This window comes from Hermetia illucens, chromosome 4 (genome assembly GCF_905115235.1).
Source record: "Hermetia illucens chromosome 4, iHerIll2.2.curated.20191125, whole genome shotgun sequence".
NCBI lineage: Eukaryota > Metazoa > Arthropoda > Insecta > Diptera > Stratiomyidae > Hermetia > Hermetia illucens.
In genome coordinates, this window is record NC_051852.1 from 97,105,032 (window position 1) to 97,128,762 (window position 23,731).

Sequence of the window (23,731 nt, forward strand, 5' to 3'; positions counted from 1 at the left end):
CTTTCAACTTATTTTTTTTTTCCAATAATTACGAAGACAGTTCTAAACACAAATAATAATCATCCGAATAAATATTATCATCAGAATTCGGCTAGTTTGGAAGAAATAAGTGAACTGCCTCATTGTCTGTGCAAATTACAATGACTTAATCCCATGAATTGCGCAAAATATGCTGCAACTCTAATATATAGCAATCATCAAACATAGGTTAGAGTTTTAATAAAAATGAATCACTTTTTAATAGATTTTTCACTTTTCTTAACTGTTTGTTGTATTGCACTTGACAAAATTATGGAAAGAAAGATGCAGGGGCAGGAACCCCGTGTTCCCCAGTTAAGTTTCCGCAGCCCGGAACGAACGTAACTGGGGCCTTCGGATCAGAGCGCAGGGTCTAGTGCGCGAGTTTAGCCAATGCCAAAGCAAAATAACCCCTGAACGAGGCCGGTGCAGAATCAGCCTGAAAAATCGATTCATTTATTTGAAAATAGACCCCTTCTATTGATGAAATTAGATGTTTCTGCAGAATGTCTTTATAAGCATTTAAGCATTTTTTTCAGCCACCTTTCTATTAGTGCCAATTTTTCATCGTCATGATAGGAAAGGCATCCTCAAATCATTCAGTTTGGGGTTGGATTCATAGTAGAAAGTCGTAAGCCGTCGAATTTGCATACTTTCTATCTATTCAAAACGCTTTTTGTAAATTGTTTTGGACTAATAAAGATAAACAAATGAGAAGACGAAAGATGACCAGAAAACTAAAAAGAAAAGTGTAATACTCGGATAAATGTTATCACTATCATTGGAGATGTTGGAACTATACCTGATGCAATTTTTAGTTTCGATGGCTTAGTAAGGTCGAAATGCTGACGAAAACGGAAAAACAAAATTACAGAGCATATTCCAAATATTATACATCTTTAATTACTGCAATGCCTAAGCGTATAGCGCATAGCGTACCTAAATCAAAAACGCACCCTTTTTCTTTCCCGGTTTCTATGCAAATGTTTAAACGCTTTTTAAAAATTCATTACAACCCCATCCCACTTGTTTTACAATATACAATTTTAGGAGGACCCATGCACTTACTTTGCTTGGAATGTACAATGCGTGGATTTTGTTTATGTTTCGAGTCAGCAACCCAAATTTTCTCACCTGTTATAAGTAATCTATCACCACTTTAGTGTTTTATACTATGCCCACTGACGAAGTTTCATTGTCTGGTATAGATATAAAAATGGCGATTTGGTGTTCATAAAGGAAAACTTGATGTCGAAACTGGTATTCGTTGCAAAGTTCAGTGCCTAAATTCACAAGGACTTGAAACTTTGCTTTGCTGTCTTTACCTGTTTTATCAGCAATTCTAGCGGCTACTTCACCAAGTTTTTTTTCTTTGGGTTGGGGGAGGTTGCTTTATCCTAACCCAGTATCCTGCCAATCCATTGTTTGGCAATGTGAGCAAAGAGATATTGGTATGAATTGTCGGCATGCTGATTTGGCCTTCATGAACTAGATGGAAATTACCATAGAGTACAATTGAAAAGTTATAAACAGTTCGAACAATTAAAGAGACCATCACCTGAGTCAAATTTAGAATTTCTAACTTCAAAAAGAATGACTGAATAAATGAGTAGATAAAAAGAGAGATACTTTTACACAGATTTAATGTTAGGGCTTGTTCTTTTTTCCTAAATAGGCTAGGATGAAAATCCTGCAAGCATAACACATGTAATATTAACCAATCCTCGTAATGTCCATTACATGCTTTGTTGGCAGATGGAAATGGATCAACATGCATCATGTACAATTTTATCTTAGAAGCAAAGAGGCAGCAAAAAAATCGACGGCTTGCACCGACTAACTTATATAGACTTGACGATTGTAAAACAAAAAATATCTCAACTTTCAAATCGATTACACTAAGGCTTTAGACAGTCGCTCAAATATCTGGTAAAAGGCGTATATGGAGGAATAATTTCAAAACGTAATGATTTAGTTTATTTTGGGGTTGTAGGGTGAAGTTAAAACTTACAACTTTGCAAACAAAAATGGCTACTACATACTCAAATGGCTGCGTTAGTGATCATCTTTTTCTTGCGTACATCAAAAGCAAAGTCAACTTATCTCTATCACCTCTCTCAAGTGTGAAGCTGACGAAGGATAGCTTCCTTCGAAGTGATCTATTCCAATGACTGCGATGTTATCGCCTAATCTGACTTTTGGCCACAGTCTTCTGATAAGGCTTGACGAAGACCCCTTCAAGCCTTATCAAAGGACTATGCTGCGAGAAATTTCCCAGCCTACCTGCCTGCCTCATCGAACTTCAATGATTTTGCCAACATGTAAGAGACCTAAGGTCCAAGCTTTCAGGTTTCATCTGGTTGGATGACAGTATTTTAGATTCCAAGCTCCTTGAAGATTACTCTGCCTTTTGTTATGACAGAGACAGGGCTTTGCTTAGCAAGATAACCGGCGGAGGTGTCCTAATAGCTTTTAAGTCCCCTTTTCGTCCCGAAAGTATCTTTTTCTCCTCCTCCACCTACGATCCTCTCGTCGTACGAGTCATTTCGCCAAACGTATGCCCATTTATCATCATTCTGTGTATCTTCCCCTGCCTCAGCCCTCCTTCTACGTCCGAGGATTTTTTCGAAGTCCTAATCGTTTTGTTCCCCTCTCTTTCTTTCATCCGCTGTGGCGACTTTAACCTTCATATGCTCTCTTGCATTTAATACTTTCTATACCATTTCATCAGATCTTCTTCCCCGTTGTGTCCCCCTCTCTCCTAAGCCCCTATCCTCTTTCTCTGTCTGCTAGGATCAAGTTCCTGTCCTCTAGAACGTATGCTGACTTCGGTTTTTTCAAAACTCTACGTTCCTTGATCAAATCCTTAATACTTAAGTCAGGAAAGGAATATCTCGTGAGAATTGAAGACTCACTGGAGCCCGAAAGCCTTAAACCTTTCTGGTTCCACATTCGCAAGTCCCGCAGTCCCGACTAGCTATCTCCTCCTTTCATTACATTTTCTGGCTTCTCTGCTAACTCCCCCAATTATCTTGTGATTTACTCTGTGGCTACTTTTCCTCGGTCCAGTGTTTCCTCTCCTCCCTCCTTTTCCCTTCCGCTAGTTGTCGTAGCCTGCCCCGCGTCGCCTACCATTCCTTTCCTTACCCCTCTCCTTGTTGATTACCTCATTAAGAAACTTGACGTCAATGTTAGCCCTGATTACAGTGATCTTCCAAACCTGTTTTTGATTAAAATTGGTCAGTCCATCTCCCTTCCCCTATCCATTATTTTCAACAAAATCCTCGAAGAGAATCATTTTCCTGGCTTGTGAAAAGAGGTTCTCATTATCCTCATTCACAAAAATGGTAATCGCACTCTCATCGAGAATTACCGTCCCACATCCCTCCTCTTCTCCAGATCAAAAATCTTGAAAACGTATGTCAAGGACTCGTTGTGCGCCCACTTTGGCCACCTCATAATGAAAGAACAACATGGCTTTATTAAACGAAAGTCCACCGCCTCCAACCTACTCGATTTTATCAACTTTGTCGCCAAATGTCTAAATTCACGGCAGGAAGTGCATACTATTTATCCTGACTTCACTAAAACCTTGATTGGACTGTGCTCTGGTTCGTTGGTGCTCTGCTAATGGTTTAGCGCTGAACAAATCAGTTGCATGCTGATCCAAAAACGATGAGAGACTTGCATACCTGTCGTCCACACCCTTCGAGGCACTGAACGTAACTTGGATCTTTTATTTAATGAGAACCACCCATCGTATATATACAGCTCATCTGAATATTTCCACTTTACTGCATGCATCAAAGCGTACATATGTACATATACAATATAAGTACAACAGTTGAATATTGCTGGTACTAACGTGGATATATATCCATCTAGACGGAATCGGTTGAAACCGACTACAGGTGGTATTTTGAGCTATTTTTGTTTAATTCAAACCCCGGCAAGGGTATGAATTATTGTTCGGAAGCGCCAGGGTTGCACCTAGACTAGTTTTAGCTAATACAACTGAGCCCGCTATCTACCGAAGAGGGGGGCGGGTTACTACTGAAATTAGTGCAACCCGTCAGTAGATGACGCGTGATGGGAGTTATATGACGATGACGTCACACATGTCTTCGAGTACAATGAATTCACGTGGAGTACAGAACTTTGAGCTTCTATAACTTTGTTAGTAATAGTTGGATTGCATTCAAACTTTCCAGAATTGTGCCTTATATTATACTGATGCCAAGAAAGAAGAATGAACTTAAGGGGGGTTTCTCCTAAAGAGCTTTTGCACATAGTCGCCATTCCCTTGCATTTCACCCAATGTCAGAAAAAAGATCATTTTCGAAAAAAACTAATCGAACTCTTTCACTTTATACCCCCATGACTATCTTTCATTGAAAAATGTTCTCCCCTTTCGCACATATGGGGAGCAACAACGCATAATTATTTAAGTTCGACCAGATAGTGACATACCCTGGCCTTAATATGGCAGCGAAAGAAGTCGAACTTCGAACGGATAAATGACAAAAAAACGACCGTTATACTGCATATCAGAAGAAGGATGCTACTTAGACAGAACACTACGTTTGGCCAATATTTTTTAGAAAATGTTGACTACTGTTGTTGACTACGAAGCAAGCTAACAAAGAATGCAAATTTATTACATAAAATACAAACAAGAATGTAGGTGGCACATAAAAGTTAATACCAGATTCTCTCCGTTCTAAAATCAAAGTTACAACACAGAAGATGAATCTGCGTACAAAATGATCATCAGATCTATGCTCTCCGCGTACTCGAGGAGGGTTATCACACCCGAGTCTGCAAAGGACTGATCTGAAGTGGTTCAATGGGAATTGGGATTGCCCTCTGAAAGCATATGTTTCAGGAGAATTCCTGCAGCATGTGTTCTCGGTCCAATTGTGGGAGTTTCGCGCATAGTCGCGCTGTACTCCTCGGGCACCGTACACCTTAGTAGAGGCAGAGGTGTTTGATAGGCTTTGCATCCACTGCAATAAATGTTGAGCCTAAGCTCATTACAAACCACTACCGCTCTGCCAGTCACTCTTATTGTCGTCTCCAAATCAACCTGTGTCCGAAAAGGACCGCGGGATTATGCCTACATGGTAAGTACTCACGTTAAACCCCAAGGACCTTCATAAGATCTATGCGGATTTTAACTAAAACAGCGATAAAAACAGTAAATGCCTTTTAAAGGAAGAATTGCAGAATATTAGGAACAATACACATCGGAGATGAGAGGCACATCAGATCAATAACAAGCTGTATAGAAATATATGGTGAGCCAGAAGTCTGGACCATGACTATGACTACAAAGACTACTTCGGACTGGTCATGTACAGCGTCTGGACGACGTAATGCTACCTAAAAGGATATTGAAGGGAAAAATTGACAGACAGGCCAACCTGAAATCCATCGCTAACGATAAAATGCTATTGGATGTAAGAAATTTGTTGGACGCAGTCGGTGGAAGGAAATAGTTGAAGAAAGCCAAGGCTGACCCGAATTGTAATACTACGGAAAAAAAGAAGAGCATGTTTTTTCTCTAAATTTATTGCAGATTAGACAGATAGTGTAGATTCTGAGAATGACTCCTTGGACTCAGCGACCACCTTCTAACTCTTATACTCCCTTCCCTTTGCAACCTCCCTTAAAACTAAGATAAATGGACAGAGGACAAATTGATTTTAATGAGGTTTTAGTTTCTACAAAATCTTAAAAAAATATGAGCTAAACTCGGAAAGAGACTGATAAATTTTAAAATGCTGTATGCCCTGACATGCTATTAATTACCAAGATGAGACGCTTCATACCTGACCTTATGAATTATTTACTAAAGAAACTAAAGACGTTTATTGGTATTATTGGGTGCTATGAGCAGAGGCTATGGTCCCAATTGCTTCATAGGATACAGAAGTATTAAATATCACCCTGTAAAGGTATTCGATGTTGCGGGCACTGCTTGATACATCAATAAAAATCCTGCATCGAAAGTAAGGTGGTTCGAGCTTATAGAAAACTATGTATTTGGCATCCGTAATTGGAGGAATCCGGCGATATGCATCACGAAATGGTAGTAACTGGTAAATTTTACAGAAATACACTAATTATGGAATCAACTATAAAATCTAGAGGTTTTCCAAAGATTGAGTGCAATTTTCTTGAATCCTTTTTAAATGTATAGTTAATAGATTTTTTTTAAATAAAACCTGTCTTACTCATGCGATTGTATTTTGGCAGTTCTGCCTTCTATAGTGCCAATGGTGAGTCATTAAGTCTTAAATAAGGGCCCAATTGGTATAACCAGATTGATCGTTTAAAAAATTTTCCGCCCATATTGGCAGAGTTTGGTTTGTGTACATTACCAAATGCACGCTTTTTGCATTTGACCCGGGCGGTACATTCCCAATAAAATCATCGTGAACTGGTACCCACTCGCATAAACGTCATTCTCATCGAATAAAAGCGAGTCGCTGATTGGTACAATTTGGCAGATTACAGAACGGCCTGGCCAATTGGAAAATAGCTTTTACGAGCAATCGCTTAGTAGCATGTCATATGACCCAGTCTATGAAGTGAAGGAGTCGAGTTAGGCCATTTTTGACAGTGGGAACGTTCAGTTTAGTGCAGTGAGTGTGTGGATAAAGTTGAAAGTCCAACAGAAAACCTGAAAATTTGCAGATAACCTGTAAATACCACCCGCAGTCAAGGAAAAACCACATCTTTCTTTTCGCAACCAGCTAAACACATCAAATAACTATCAAAATGACAGATGCCAACCCAATCTACTCTCCATTCTTCGGCGTTATGGGAGCCGCATCCGCCATTATTTTCAGTGGTAAGCGAAAATCTCGACATGACATTTTTTTCGTGGCGTATGTAATTTGTTTTAGGAGGAAACATGGCAGCTTGGACACGTCCGTGAAAAGCCTTTGCGTGATGAAGTTTCGAGGAAACATTTGGTCATGGGCCGAGAATTGGATGGGAAAAAATTGGCCGCGGACGGGAGTAGTGTGCGTAGTGTAATTTGTGTCAAAACGCTTGAAGGGGGAAGTGGGAAGCGCAGGAGCACGGGTTTTCTGGGCACAGTATGCGAGAAAGTGAGAATGTGTGGCTCTATGACTGGCACTCGCCCGGAGAGCCCCCGTCTCCGTGGTCGCTGCCTTCGTCGAAATTATCGATTTTGAGGCCAAGGACTTTAGGGAATTCAATGGAGAATTGGAACAAGTCCAGCGACTCGTCGTCCTTCTGAAAACATCTTGGAAACATGGCAGCGGAGCGTGAGCCATGAGATCGACTGGCCGCTGAGCACGTCCGAGCCGCGGATCTCGTCGTGATGTGTCACTTGCCTAGAGATTTGCTGTCAGAGCCGTAGTCTTAGGGGGAAAAACAGAGAAAATGGTGTTGCGCGCTCGGTCGCGCAGTTACAAGGCCTCGGCTCGCGTGAAAAACAATTCCGTCAGAAGTTTCGGGCAGGTGATGCCCCAAGCCCGCGGACTCGAGCGAAATGGTTGGGCCAGAACTAGCCGCGACATGGACTGATCTGGCTGATGGTCGCCTCAGACGGACGTCGCCCGACGCTTGCAAAAGCACAAATCAATTGTATCAACAGTCTAAATATAAATTTCCACAGCGATATGTCAATCCCCCATTGTAGCGACTCAATCACAATTTTCTGCTTTCACTGGCAGACGATTGTCGTCACCCATTTGACTGTGACGCTAGAATACGCCCAATTAGGTCAATTTCTTCTCGCCTCGTCAAAGTCATTGTCATCGCAATGCAATGTGCAGCGTAAGGCATTGGACGGCGATGCGGACGAGGATTTAGCTGGCTCAATGTGCACCGGTTTCGAAGTAGAATTGCGAATCGGCTGGAACTGGAATCACGTGACGGCCAAGCGTTAATTGTGCAAGATCGGGGGGTCCGGGGCCCTGCGTGTTTTGCATGTTTTTCTCTCTAAGCAGACCTTGTGTTTCCCACTGTGATGACTCGTCGAATACGTCAAGTGCCATTGGATTCGTTATTAGCGTTCCAGCGGAACAAGTGTACTTGGACGAAAATTTTGGGTGTTATAAGCGGCCCAATGGTCACATGGCTCCTCTTGGGCTTATCAGGTGACAGGTGTCACGAGGAGCTGTGGGGAGGCAGGCGTCCGCTTATCAGAGATAAGATAACTCGCTTCTCTCGTCACTTTTTTGGATTCATGAGTGGAACCGTTCTTTCCACTCAACAAATTCCACGGAAGATTTAATTATTGCCCTACTCTTTCATAAACTATCGAAACAATTGAAAGCACTGGGCAGCGGAAGCCAGGGCGGATAATCATAAGACCCGCGGTCGATCATATGACTGTTGCATGAGTGCGAAAGCCTTGAGACCGCTGGCGGTAATTGTCACGACTTCATCGTAATGATGATCGAAGACTTCAAATATTGGATTTGGAGAGTGCTACGCATTTATTATTAGCGCCGAGGTCCACTCCTATTGTCGCTTTCAATTTAACAAATTGTTTGCATGTCTAATCAGAAATACGTTCATTAAAGGAACGACAAGGGCTGATTCCGCCTTGAGAATTTCCATTTCTTAAAGCGGCCAAGCAACGTGTGCAGATTTTGGATATTTTGATGAATGCATTGATTTATTAAAAAAATCAATTGACTGCACAATGGCTCTCGGATCATTATCAATTTTTATATAATCATTCGTCGCACACATTTCAAGCAACGGTAGATATGTGTACATATATATCTAAACTGCGGATTTTTCATACAATCGTAAAAAAGTGAGAGCATTACTCTAGTCGTTTCAGTGATCATATGATTCATGTGACCGAGAAACCGGTTATGGTTGTAGAATTGCCTCTGCGCTAGTGGAAATTTTACTCACTGATTTTCGGGTAGTAACTGTCGTTAAAGGTTCAGCACAATTGGAGACACTTGTTCTTGAATAGTGCATTTGCTTGTAGATGTTCGATTGGTTTTTCGGGGACATTTGTTAAGATATTCTCCCAAGTAGAGGATCGCTCATAACATAATTCAGCTTAATCGGATATGACGGCACATTCTTTAAAAGTAGAAAAACACATTACGATCCTCTCTCAGAAAATGAGTTTTTACTTGAAGATAAACAGAGTGAGGGACGTTAAGGGGACAGAAATCTGTTATGTAACATGCCATTTATATGGGTAGAATAAATATTCGCTTTAACATGGTAGTCTATCTCGAAGTAATGTTTTATCAGAAGCGATAAATTTATATTTTTTATGAGTACATGAATGCCTTGGCAGTTGCTTGTGTTAGTTGAAAGTCAGATGCAATTTTTATATGAAAAATAAGGCCTGAACATGTTTCATTTCGTACTGAGATCCGTTATTGTCTATTCACTCTAGATTTCTCATAATTCCCTTACTTACGTTCCTGACTCAGTCGAATGGATTGTTATGTATTCGGTTATTATCTCCGCAATTCTTCTAATGTTTTCTATTTTGATTCTTTTTAATGCTCTTCTGCATATTGTCCTACTGTATTCTAATTGCATTATTTTAATTTTTTCCCTTGACACTTGAGGGGTAAGGGAGGGTAGTCAAAACATTAGAACCCCAATGTATAACAGGCGACGCTTTTAGGAGGAGGACGCTTTTCTAGTAAAACAGCTCCCATTATAAAAATAAGTTCATCTGTTCAAATGAAGATTTTTGAAACTGCATTTCTGAAGGGATATCATAAGCTTCCAAGTGATCAGGACTATCTTTAATACCCTAACTGCTTAAGCACAATTTCTTAAGTAAACGAATCGCGACATGTTTGGCTCTTCTGGTCTTATCAAATTGTGCATTGATTTCCGATAAGACCAGATAGTTTAACTTTACAAAATGCTCAATAAACTGGCCACAATATCATTTATTAAGCAAATATTAGGCACCTTGTCAGATTTCACGTGTTTTTATATTTAGTGGTGCGCATTTGCTGAATTTATGGCTCTAGTAATTGATGTTCTTGTCGTCACACAGATAGATCATGTGATTACGGTGGAATCCATTACTGCAAGCAAATTTTTGGATTTAGGAAGGGATTTACCTTTTCCATAGTTCGCTTTCAAACATTTCAAGTGTCTACAATCGGTTACCGTTACATTTAAGGACAAACCTCAAACTCATGCAAGAGTTAACATTTGCTGCAAATGATCTTAGAACTTATTTCCCAGAAATCGTTGCGTTTAATTAATTAACTTCAAACTTCGGCCTAACAAAAATAACTGCTGGTTTTCATAGATTTTTTGTTACATTCACACTTATTTCCTGTTTGGGAGGGTATTTCACAGCGCCCACAAATAAGACCTACCTACGTACCTGTTGCGCAGATTTTATAGGCAAATTTCTATTTCCCTGCTTCTAGAGCAAAATAAATTAAATCCTTCCATCATTCTATCAATTGAATACAGTGTTATGGGCATCACTGGAAACATTTTGTAAAATATAATAATAATAATTGTTGGCGCAACAAACCATATTGGATCAGGGCCTTGAAGTGTGTTAAAGCACTTCGTTCAAGACCGTAACGGATGGTACACTACAGGATTACACTACCCTGTAGGAGGCAATGTGGTCAGGATTGCGTTCGCCCGAAATTACTACCGCACAGCCGCGTCGACTGGTATCCGACGTCAAATCACGATACAAATCCTACTGCCTCCAGTGAGATTTGAACCGCGACCTTCCTTGTGCTCTAACGACTCAGCTATCCGGACAAATTATATTGAGAAATATATTAGCTTTAATTTGAACTTTGGTCTGGCTGTAAGTGAGGCCTATGATAATAAATAGGAAACTTGGATATACATTTTTCAGTTTTTATAAATTCATTTGTTTTGTGAAGAATGGATGTAGGTGCTTTATGTATGATTGGGTTACGTTGCCCCATAGTGCTACCTGCTCACTTATTGTATGTCTTACCAAAGTTCATTTACGTGATAAATCCCATCCTAATCACCAGGTTAACGAGGTAATGTATTAGGTGCGCCTGATTGAGTCCTTTTTCTGTTGTAAGTTATGGGAGGGGAATCAAGATCAACGCATAGCTATCTTCTAGTGTAAAGTTAGCTTTTTGAATGAAATGCTCTAACACGCTTTACGACCTAGACCTAGGTCATATGACCCGCCGATGTCTTTCATCGATAGGCGAATTACTTAGGTTTCTAGTCTCGCTTTTCTTCTGCTTTAGATCTATTTGGGTACCACAGTTGCTCAGAAGGTTATCAGGACAATTATTCCAGTCCTCACTAATTATCGTGGTGTCGATTTTGAAATTGAACTATTGTTTGATTGACAAAATCACTACGTCCTCAGGGTTAGGTTTGCGATGAAGTTGGTGATTCTGCTAAGTCGCGTTTCCAAGGCAAAGAAGAGTGTGCTCTTCACAGCACCCGTAATTCAGAGGTGGCCGAGTTTTTGGAGAGAAGAAGCTTTACAGAAAATGTGTAAAATGATCTTATTTTATTTCCATTTATTGTGCCAATTTCTTTTTCAAACTTTTCACCCTATTGTTCGGAAAAAAATTCGCCCATTTCATTTCGCTGAATCAACACAACCCTTGAAGGAATAACTAATGTCGTATGTTCATTTCCGTATTTTCGTATATAGCCACTTTACGACCACTTCCGACTGAACATCGCAATATTCCGCAGCAAATATTAGTCTTTTTGGAACATAAGGAATTCACGCAAGGCTGGTTTTCAATTTCAATTTCAACTGAGGTTAAACTATCAACACACTTTGGCACAATATTCATAAGCTCACACCCTAATACATAATTGCTATACCTACTTCATGGATTGAAGAAGAATTAAAGCCGTATTGCTAGTAATTCCTAATGACATTTTTTTGTGGGAATTTTCAAACAAGTAAGAGGAAGGTATCAATTGAGGAGAGTTTGAAATGTACTCACGGTGGCCTCATTCATAAGGAAGCCCTTATTCCTTTTAAGGATGATTAATTTAATTTGAAAAGATCTCGTTCACTAGATTCTTACGGGCGATTGATTGAAAAGTGTCTCTTTATAGTCGCAATTAAAACCTTTTTGAACTTCAGTTTCAAGTATCAGTAATTATATTGGTTTCTTGTTTACATATAAACATATTGGTCATTGTAAAGCAAAATTGCATGCAATTATAAAGTTCATCTTTCGATTGATAAAAGGAAACAATTGATTTTTTTTACTAGAAATGTAAAGTTTAGCTCCGTTACTAAGTACATTTAATTGACAATGAAAAAGTAGTAGTATTGAACATTTCATTTAATATTCCGCAAGACTAAATTTCCATGTTATACATATGAAAAGTTATCTCTTAGCTCAACATAAAATTGTTTCCTAGTTTCCAAATGCCAATCAAATTTCATGCTGTTAAGTCCGGAACTTACTGAATAAAATATACATACACAGTAAATCTACTTAAAACGGTTTTCTTTTCCATGAAGTCGTAAAAAAAGTGTGAATACTGCTTACTTAGTGTCAGACCATGGTGAAATTGTCAAAATTTTGGAAAGTATTCTAAAAAATGTTAGCAAACACACTGATGTCCAGCTTGCAATTCGAATTAGGGTAGGTCAAGTGGACAAAATAAATAGGTAGCTCTGGTGTCTGGCACACTGTCTAACTGTCTCTTGAATTTCAAATATATTATTATATATTATACTGCAATCTAGAAAACGAAGCGAAATCAAAAAACCTTCAGAGGAATGAAAACCCACCTATAAAGTTTTTTGTATGTAAAATAATCAATTACCTTTATGAAAACCAGCGTTCAATTGACAGTTGAAATTTAGCAAGTCATTTACTATGATTATTTGCGGAATTGTCTAGTATTGGCAGAATTCCAGGTGATTTCCACTGAGATGTGGTAAAGTTCTTGCCTTTGTCCGACACTGAAGATTTATCATTAACCAGATGTGAACTTGTGATGCTTATATGTTAGAAGCGCACATGTGCACATCGCTACACTTAACAGGAGGATTCTTCTACCAGTTGTGAACCTTATTTCCAAATTTCTAGTTTCATAATTTTACCTGTCTTTTTCAAGACTCCCGTACCATATAAAATCAAAGCCCAAACAAATGTGCAACAAATCAAATGATTGCAGTGCTTCTGTAGTGAATAAACACAGTATTGAATCGTGTGTTCACTTTCATAAAATAAACACAATATTGATTCGTTGTGTTCACTTTCATTTATTTTCAATTTAACAAAATCGCACATGGTTAGGTTCTGCGCAAGATCATTTTATGAATTTGTGTGTCGCAAAGCTAGCGATTTTGCTTGTGACGCATAATTTTCTTACTTCTGTTCCCTCTGCTTTTTCCTTCCTCAGGAAAATATTCAAATTTTTATAATAAATAAAGTTAAGTGTGTCGGTTTTACCATTCTATCAATAGAAGTAAATATAATTGAAACAAATTTGGTTTCCTGCCGCAATTTTATTTATTAGTTTCATTTTGTGCTGAACATTTTTGGAATATAAGCTTGTGAAATCGGTGAATGCAATGAGAAATGGCACTTTTGGGAGAAACGGCTTACAACTTTGCCCATCCAATGAAATTGATATGAACTATTTTGGATTGTTAACTTCTCGCCTTTGCTATGCGGAAGTGTTGAGTGTTGTACCTAAGGCAGTAAAATGTCAATTCGCTTACATATGTATGTGGTAATGCCAGCACTGTCAGACCCTTCCATAAAACCACAATTGATACAATTGTTCGATTAAATTAAACTGTAATTCAAAACTCAAAACTCATGAATTTTAAAGTAGTAGATCACTCGAACAGGTTGCACTGTAATCTGATTTTAATCACGTATAACCGACCTTATTTAAAAATTTTATGATGCGGCAGAAAGGAAATTACTGATTGAAATGAGTGAATGGTAAATCGTTTAGCAGTAAAATTAAAGTTTTCAGTTCATCATTATGATAGCAGTTTTGCTAGAAGATTGTTATATTCGGGGAATCCTCTTGTAGATACAATAAAATGAACAAATGATGCATCAGAAATTCCTGGCACAGTTATTTAACTTCCCTTTTATTATTAGTAGGGCGTTTGGGTAAAGGTCTAAAATGAGAAGATAATGAAGCTCTCAAAATTGAAAATCGGAAAATGCAATTCCCAGACCAAGATGCATAATTTATTCAAGTATGAATAACGTTTTAGATATTCACTTGAGATCACATGCTTCTACTTTTTTCCGTTGTATGTGTTTGAGATTACATGAACATTGGTAAGCACTTTACCTTGATTCTCACTCACTCGCTTTCCACTTTTTATCTATACTGCCACTGCATCATGTGATCAAAATTGAATAAGTCGTACGTCGTTCAATGCCTATATAGAGACGGTTCTTATGGGAATGGGAAAATTTCAATTGTCTTGCAAATAATTTTACAAATACAAGAGTAGTACGTCAATTTCCTCTGGAAATACCAGACGAAAAAAAGTGAAAATAGGCGAACCATTATTGTACTTGTATGACTCTTCATCGAACAAACATATATCGTAAGCGTCACCGAACCAGTACAGCACAATTTGTTGGCTAATCTAATCTAAGTGACGGAACAGTAGGCGATACAAGCATCTCGTACATGCCGATAACAAAAGAGCTACTTCGGTAATAAGATCAAACTTGAGAATGTATGAATATGTATGTCATACATGAATTGGAATATGGATATGAGAATGATGCTTTATTTAATTGTGTAACTATTTCAATTTAGATCACAACTTGAAGAAACGATAAACGAAATGTGATCAAATGCGACCGAAAAATATCTGTCCAAATTCAAACTTGATAAGATTAATTGTGCGATCATGATACTAAATGCAAGCCGTTGTGACTGAAATAAAAGTGGGAGAGGCTGTTATTTGCTTTGTATGGAGTTTTAATTTTTTATAGTCTATAATTCTGTCTTGCTATATCTCATTTTATGAGAGGCTCACGTATGTTTGATTTTTGGCCACTTTGACTTTGAAATGATAGCACGGTCGGTCAGGAGTTGAAAAGGATTTACTTGTGTCTGACTGCCATTAGCCGAGTAGAGGGGTTTTAAAGAGGATTTCATTAATAGACTGGTAGCAGAACCTGCAAATGATGTACAGTCGTGGAATATTGTTATGAAGAGCCTGCCGGAACTATTTCAATCTCTATTAGCTTAGGAAAAAAATACATTTATTTTGAATGCTCTTATCACTTCGCAGCATTAAGTATGATAATAATGACACCGAAGCACAGCCTCACTGAAAATCGAGTTGTAAAAAAATAGCAGTGTGAAATGAGAGCTTGTATGAGTACCCCATGATCTACAAATGTGTGAACAGGAGACATAATTGTATTAAATTCCGCAAAAATTATGAAAAAAGCTTTGAAGAATTGAGCTAACCAAAAATAACAATAAAATCAAAGTGTCCAATCTGATGGTTTATGGCATTCTATTAACAATAATGAGAAAAGGAGGCGTGAAATAATTTATCTATTTGAGTGGCATTGTTTGTTTGTGCTGATGGCGTTATTGAGCTCGATATCGATCAGAACATAAATGAGTGAATAATATCAGATCCTCTGCCATACTTTTGAGACTGACAGTCTATTCGTTGTGACACACATCAATTTGTGTGGTTACTTCGTATTGATTCGTACTGATATTTTCTGTGTATTAAATATAAAATTATAGCAAAATCAACTTTAAAGATTAAATATCAGTAGTGAATAAAAATGGAAATTGAACAATACAGAGGTGCACAGTTCCAGAATTCGGCTAACACTAACCCCAATCACCTGAGCTATCATATGCCCCATCTGCAACTGCAATTTAGGCTTATTGATTCTATAGTCAGAGGTCCAGACCACTAGCCAAATTTCAATACTTCCATAAAAGCGAAGAGTTCTGCAATGAAAGGATGATTGCATAGATTGAAACATGTTGAAAGATTAACTTGTTATGCCTATTCAATCGTTTTTGCTTATTTACCCTTAATATTATAGTTCGTTTCAAATGGATTAGTTGTCGTACGTAAGATTGTCAGATATAGTTTCAGACGGTCGCACTTGATTATAATTTATCATACGCCAATAAAGCACGAATAGCTAAATCGCTGAAGTAGTAAATAGCTCCCAAAATACGTATCAGCAGCAGTAAAAATGTTTTATCAGGAAAAGCTACGTCAAGAAAGCTACAAGCATCAGGAACGATAACTATCTAATAACTTTTTGATCCCGCCATATGCATACATAATCTCGACATAATAAACACTTTCCTGCTTTATGCCATCTTTTAGAACAATTGCGAGAAGTTTTCGTATACTCAATATTAAATATTTGCTGATTACTTTCACTTAAATCTAGGCTGTTTTAGTAGTAACGAGATTGAAATTTGAAAACGTTGGTAAATATCATCGAGTATACCTATCAAGCTAACATTGTATGGAGGGAGATCATTGTCTTAGAAATCTTTACCAATTGTTGGCTGCGTTCGAGAGAAGAATCCTCCGAAGAATTTTTGGCCCCCTACATGAGGATGGACGTTCCTACATAACGACGAAATCTATGAGCGATACCATGACCGTCCGGTTGTGGATAAAATCCGGCTCAATAGGTTACGGTGGGTGGGTCACTTAATCCGTATGGTCGAGGATGATCCAGCCCGGAAAGTCTATAAGGGCAATATCTATGGCAGGAAAAGAAGACGAGGCAGACCCTGCCTGAGATGAAGCGATAGCGTAGGTCAAGACGCCAGACAGCTTTTAGGAATATCAAATTGGTGGACCTCGGCGCAAAACCGGGATGTTTGAAGTTCCTTATTAAGGCAGGCCTAGACCGGATACCGGTTGTTGCGCCGTTGATGATGAATTGTTGGATTTGCTGAGGATGTGAATATGGCACAATCGATTCCTGGTGCGTTATTTTTTGAACTTAAAATTTAGGCCGCTAACAGACGAAAACCCTTGGCAAATTTGATATATGCTGTATAATTTTTATTGGCCATCTAGCGGTATTATTAGTTGTTAAATCGCGAAAATGGATGGGCCGGATTCAAACATTCTGGGGACGGCGCTAGTAAAAAGCTGGCAAAAGTTTCCAATTGAAGGACATGGTCAAAGATTTAATTTACCTGGAATAGCTACATCTGGGAGACAAAAAATCATATTAAACCACCGCACAATTGAACTCGGAGGGGAAAAGTATAGAAAATAAAATAAACTCTGCAAAAGGTATGGGAGAGATGTGTGCAAAATGTGATTGTAATTATAAGCCCACGAAGAAGATTTCAGTCTATTTTTTTTTTAAACAAGACATTTGTTTCATTCACAACATTTCTTTAAAATAGAAAGGTTTTGCATGTTATGGACGAAAAATACGTCTGAGTAATTTCTCATCTGACCTAGTGGATGAGCATACAAAAAAACTATTCTCCAATATTCCCCAATTTTTCTTCTCAGATATATAATCAAGAATTCAATTTTGCAGTTTATTAGCTGCAATGTGCCTTAAGGATATTTGTATGCTTCTTGCATTTCAGTTTCTGTTTTAGCGAATGACAACGTTGTATTGTGTGCTCGCTAGTAAGAAATTCCTTAGTCACATACTCCCTCTGCTTGGAAAGGGCGACAATCAAATTCTCATTAATAGGTTTTTGGGAAGTTATAGAATTTATTGGATCAAGAACTGCGTGCAGGGTCAGTTCCATTTCACATCGAAGAACTTGTGAATTAGTCGGGGAAATAAATGCATAAAAAACTGGTAGATTTGGACTGACTTAATTAATGACTTGAATTCCATGAATATCTAAGTGTGGAGAAATTAACCCTTGCAGAGTATTGAGTTACAATACAGACGAAATGCGGGATGAAAAACAAAATGGTGGACTGCATAGTAGCAGGCCTTAATTGTACGTATAATGTACAAATTACCGAGTCAGGGTTCATTATTCGTGGCAGCAGTAGAAGGAGACATCCAAAAATGTTTAAATGGATTTGGGTACTATTTGAGAATGATGGTATAACTTGAAAACAATAAATAAATGAGATATCTAGCAACAGGACTTTTTTTTTCGGAAGTATGAGTAGGAACTAGTAGTTCACATGTCGATAACCTGCTTAATTGCACTTACGACATTCATCGATCTCCAACGGTCGTACTTAATGTAAAGTGTAAGGGTAGCCCGATAAGAAGAGCGTCATCCACATTATGCATTGAGTTATCTAAATCAGGAAATGGTTGGGCGTAGGAGAGAAAAAGAGGATTTTTAAAATGTATACTTGCATACAAAGTGTGATTTGGTAGGGTAGGGAGCTTTTACCCAAGATAAATATCTTATAGATTTATCCTTTTTCGTACCCAATGTATGTATGTAACTTTACTTGACTCTTTACTTTTCAATTACATCAAAGTCTGGCCTTTGTTAATTCACACCAAAATGTTTTTATTTTTCAGCACTCGGAGCTGCCTATGGAACAGCTAAATCAGGCACAGGTATCGCTGCTATGTCAGTGATGCGACCTGAATTGATCATGAAATCCATCATTCCCGTAGTCATGGCGGGTATTATTGCTATTTACGGTCTGGTCATTGCTGTCCTTATTGCTGGTGCTGTAGACGAACCATCTAAATATCCACTATACAAGTAAGTGTTGTAATGCTATAAAGATGTCCAATTTCCTATCGATGACACGGACGTATCTCTCTTTCAGGGGCTTCATCCATTTAGGAGCCGGTTTAGCTGTCGGTTTTTCGGGGTTAGCGGCAGGTTTCGCAATTGGTATTGTTGGTGATGCTGGTGTCCGAGGTACGGCACAACAGCCGCGACTTTTCGTCGGCATGATTTTGATTCTCATTTTCGCTGAAGTATTGGGTCTGTACGGTCTTATCGTCGCCATCTACCTGTACACAAAATAAACAGCCAAATTGTAAGAGAGTCATTATTAGCGCATTGCAAACAAAATTCAAAAATCATGAAAGAAAAGTAAAAAATGTAAAACAGAGCTCATAAGAAAAATCAATCATCGTTATCATCTCTAAGAATACACCATAAAAAGAAAAAATATATTTAAAACAAGCAAAAAAGTAATCCACCACACTCTACCACCACCACCAACAGATGCCGATAAGAAAAGAAAAATATAGACTGCATTATTTTCGGGAAAAACTATTTTTTGTTTATTCTTTTTCTAAAAACATCTATCTCTCTTAACAGCAGCAATCTGCAAATGAAACCGGATATTAGCTATGACTTTAGTAGATTTCTGGTTCAATTCTACCGAAAATCTTTAGATTTTTTCCTTAATTGATCACATTTTTACTGAGTTTTTTATTTCAATATTATGTAATTAAACATATTGTTAGTCGACATATTGTCGCATGAAATTTATTTTAGTTTCGTTTGTATGTAAAATTGTGATTAATTGAATAAGTGAAAGAACTTGAAAAATGTTAGGCGATAGTAGAAAAAGAGTATGAACACGATTTATTGGAAAAGATCAATAATCAACTTGAATATCCAATGTTAAACAGAACGAACTGGATTTGTTCGACGAAAACTTTCTGCCTACTCCAAAAATAATGCACAAACACATGATTTCATGTCTAGTAGTTGGTCATATTACGTACTTTACATCCACCCGACGGGGCTGGTAGCGACAGCGATAATGTGTCCCAATTGGTATAGTAACGCTTTTCGAACTGAAAAGAACAATTATCCAGCAACCACGATCCTGACCTTTATCACTGTCATTTGCGAAAACGGGACAGCTGCATTATTTAAGTTCTCCCATAGTTTTGTAACATGGAAATGTCCAAGTATTTTCTTTCCTGTTTTGTTTATTTGTTATATTTGTGATAAGTTAAAAATTTCTTCATGTACACATAAAATAGACTTGTATACTATTCTAACTGTTCATCTTTTGCTTGGTACTGCAATGACCGACGAGCGCTGGAGAGAGTCTAAGTCAATGGAAAGACCAAAACGTCCCCGAAGCGTTGAGATGCTGCAATGCGGAGGGGGTGTTTTCCGCTCAGTATTCATGACGCGCTTACTCCAGACTTGACCCGGCCATTGTAAAAGTTTTCGGAATAAAATTGTGTTTTCCTTTGGAGTGTCGAAATCCGGTAGTCCTCAGTTCAAATTGTTACTTAGTTCTGTTCCTGGTGTCTGCTTACATTTGAACAATTTGAAGCTTCACAAGTAACTACGATGCAATCAATGAGAATGTGCTAGACTTTAGTGTGATGTGATCCGCCTGTTGCGAGGCGAGGAATAGATAAAACCGTAGCGTGTATACGTAGGCGTTTTCGTGACGTATATAGAATGCAAATATCAATTAGGAAAATTACTAATAAAGATAGCACAATAATATTATGTTTGGTCATTTTAATGATATGATTGATTGGAGCTTTCTAGTCTTCTCTTTGGTTTCTGCGCTGTTCTTTGTAAAGATCGTTACGAGTTTTCCTTCCCGAATTCAATTCGCTTTGCATCTTTAATGAATCCTAATCTGCAGAAATGCGCGCGACCAAAATCGATGTAGATGTAGAACTCCAAAGAATTCTCCGTTCTCAAGTATTATTGTTGACATCTGTAATGCGTATCGTTTTAACAGATTTAAATTCGACTTGTATGATTAAACGTAATTCACCTGTCTTCATCGTTTCGTTTTCGCCGTGACTGCATCTTTCCTTTGTTAATTTTATCATATTATATATGTAATTAAATTTAATGAAATAAAACATAGAATATTTTAGGCGATAAGGAAAAGAACTATATATATAATTAAATATAACTTAATTCAATATTGTATGTACAGAACTTTTAGAAATTACAGAAACTAAGCAGTAACATTGTTTCACCAAACGAAGAAACTCCCAAGTTTTCGAATTGGTTTGTTCATGATAGAACCGTATTTTCCGGCTGCTCTCTCAGCAGTTTCCGATCCACACTTCTCGGCCGTCCTTTCGGGCTGATTTTTGTTCCGATTTTTCTTCGAAAGTCAATAATCTTGATTTTACCCAACGCTATTTCCGTTCGACGTTCAATCACGCCTTGTTTTTGCTATTCTCCTGCATTGAATTCCAAATTGCGTTTTGTTCATATCACAACATGTATAGCTCTTGAACGCTTGGAATAACAATGAAATACTTGTAATTGTATAACAACTATTGTAATCACTATTCAAATTCAACTAATTATCGAATTATAATAGCATTGAAAGCAAAGAAATCAGAGGCATTTAAATTGTTGGTGTAAATATATATTTTAGCAAAAATAAATGTTTAAATAATCGAATGAATGTTGAAGCCAAATTGTTTTGCAGTCAGCGCCTAGTTTGCAACGATCAATTCAAACCTCCTATTAAATCATTTCAAGCGCATAAAGTCTAAAACCAGTGCCCCGTTGTTGGCTAAAGCCGAGCTTAATTCAAAGCAACATCTTCAGCATAAGATCTTTTCGCTTGCAAATAACACTATCAATTCGAGAAATGTTTTCAATTTTGAAACGAAAGAGCTAAGTCAAGAAGAAATCTAAATCTGACTCACGAAACATCGCAGACTTTCGAAAGAAGGCGTGACATATTTGACAAACAAAAACCAACGTCTAGGGAAAACACAATACCACTTTCATATTATATAAATTAATCTTATATAATTGTAGTTCATTATTATGATTATTGAACAAAATGAAGAACAGAAAAATAGTTAAAAATTGAAAACAAAAGTGAAATATATTTAAAAAGTAAACATTATTTAAAACAACAACAACAAATCGTGTAAGATTGTCAGGGGTTGATTAAACATGAAATAAAAAAACAATTTGTACATTCCAAATGTAAATTTATTTACTCTTTTTCCTGTTGCCTTTTTAGTTGAATTGTCATGTGAAGCGGAAGGTTGGAGTTGTTCTGTTGAAATCAGTTTATTGTGCCGGCTTTACGTGGAATACATATGCTAAGTTTTGTATGCTTGAGAGGAGAGCGTTAACTGCTTTGATGTAGGGTGTCTTTTTAAGAATGCTTGGAGAACATTTTGCTCTTCGGTGCAGTCTGGAAACGGACCTGCTGTATGTGCGGGGATTAATTCGTACGGTCCATCGTTGGAATTAGCATTTTATATTTTCCTGATATTTGGTCTATAAGGGCAATATCTATGGTAGAAAAAGAAGACGAGGCAGACCTTGCCTAAGATGGAGCGATGGCGATAGGCTTTTAGGGATATCGAATTGGTGGACCTCGGCGCAAAACCGGGATGTCTGGAGTTCCTTACTAAGGCAGGCCTAGACTGGATACCGGTTGTTGCGCCGTTGATGATGATGATGATATTTGGTACATGTTTCCTTTCGTTTTCAGGTAATTAGGTAAGACAGTTGTCAGTATCCAAGATGGAGAAATTCAGTGGCCTCGCGAAATAGTGAACAAAATAGTAAATATCGAATTTTTCCCTGCCTCGAACCATTATTTTGAAGGAGATATAGTAAACCTCAGAGGGACTTTACCCCTTGAAAACAAGTTTTGTTCAAAGGAACCTTTTGGTAAGAGGTCTATGTTGCACTTTTTCAGGAGCCCATACGTTTTCTCCTATTAGTGCTTGGTCGCCTCATATTTTTGGTTGGTTTTGGTTGAACTTGGGGAAAGAAAAGAAACAGAAACAGTGTAAAGAACAAGCTGTAGGGCGAACATGTTCTCGGTTGCAATTTTTTTACACATTATTTAGGGGAAAGGCCTTGATAGAGAAATGTAAATAAAATTAGATCAATTGTGCATTTTATGAGACTAAATAGTAAGTAATGGGAATAATCCGCGAAACAAAATTTATTGGTGGTGTCGATACAGAACTTTAGAAGTCTTCAAATTAGTCTCCCTGAGCAACAACACACTTCCGCAGGTGAAGAACACGGTATATACGCTCTCTGGAAGTCAGTAACCGAAATATCCTTGCGTGGACGCCATTTTAATAGTGTCCAGGGTTCCATGGTGGTGTTCTTTGAGGTTGGTTTTCGCTTTTGGGAAGAGGAAAGTCGCGGCTGCAAGGGAACTGGGTAGTTGTTGCGATGCTATTTCCTGGGTTGACCTGTCACATAGTGCTTCGAATGTGTCTTTGTAATAAAAATGGGTCAAAAATCGAAGTGATCGAGTTTGTGGTTTATTTGCATTGCTTTGGTTTTTCCGCCTGGGCCGTAAAAATCAATGTTTCGCATAATGCAAATAAATTAAAAGTATTTTGAATTAGCAGAGGTTTCCTCTTCTCCTCAAAGAATTCTAATTCATTGGATTGTTGCCAGAGGTTGAATTTATGCTTATTAAAAAAAGTATAAGTCACCAGGAGCCCATGGAATTACAGCCAAATTGGTTAAATATGGAGGCGACCAGTTACACCAAGTGGTTCATCAACTTATGCTCAAGGTATGGGACAGCGAATCAATACTTGACGATTGCCAACGAGGCATTATCTGTCTCATAAATAAAAAAGAAGATATCGCACAGTGCAGCAATTATAGAGGTAGCACGTTGCTGAGTACCATCTATAAGATATTCTCCTCTATCTTGCTAGACCGGATAAACCCATACGCCCAGAACATCATTGGCCCATACCAAAGAGGCTTCACTCCGGGCAAATCAGCAACAAATCAGATTTCCTCTCTGCGGCAACCGATGAAACAATTATTGGAA

At 38.0% G+C, this 23,731-nt stretch overlaps 1 protein-coding gene across 1 annotated transcript; it reads left to right on the forward strand.

Moving 5' to 3' along the window:
* Nucleotides 1-6,605: 6,605 nt before the first annotated feature.
* Nucleotides 6,606-21,893, forward strand: LOC119655282 (V-type proton ATPase 16 kDa proteolipid subunit). Its single transcript, XM_038061098.1, has 3 exons — nucleotides 6,606-6,874; nucleotides 18,510-18,699; nucleotides 18,767-21,893. Exons 1-3 carry the CDS (start codon nucleotides 6,802-6,804, stop codon nucleotides 18,969-18,971), a joined length of 468 nt encoding a protein of 155 aa, XP_037917026.1. The 5' UTR covers nucleotides 6,606-6,801; the 3' UTR covers nucleotides 18,972-21,893.
* The last annotated feature ends 1,838 nt before the right edge of the window (nucleotides 21,894-23,731 follow it).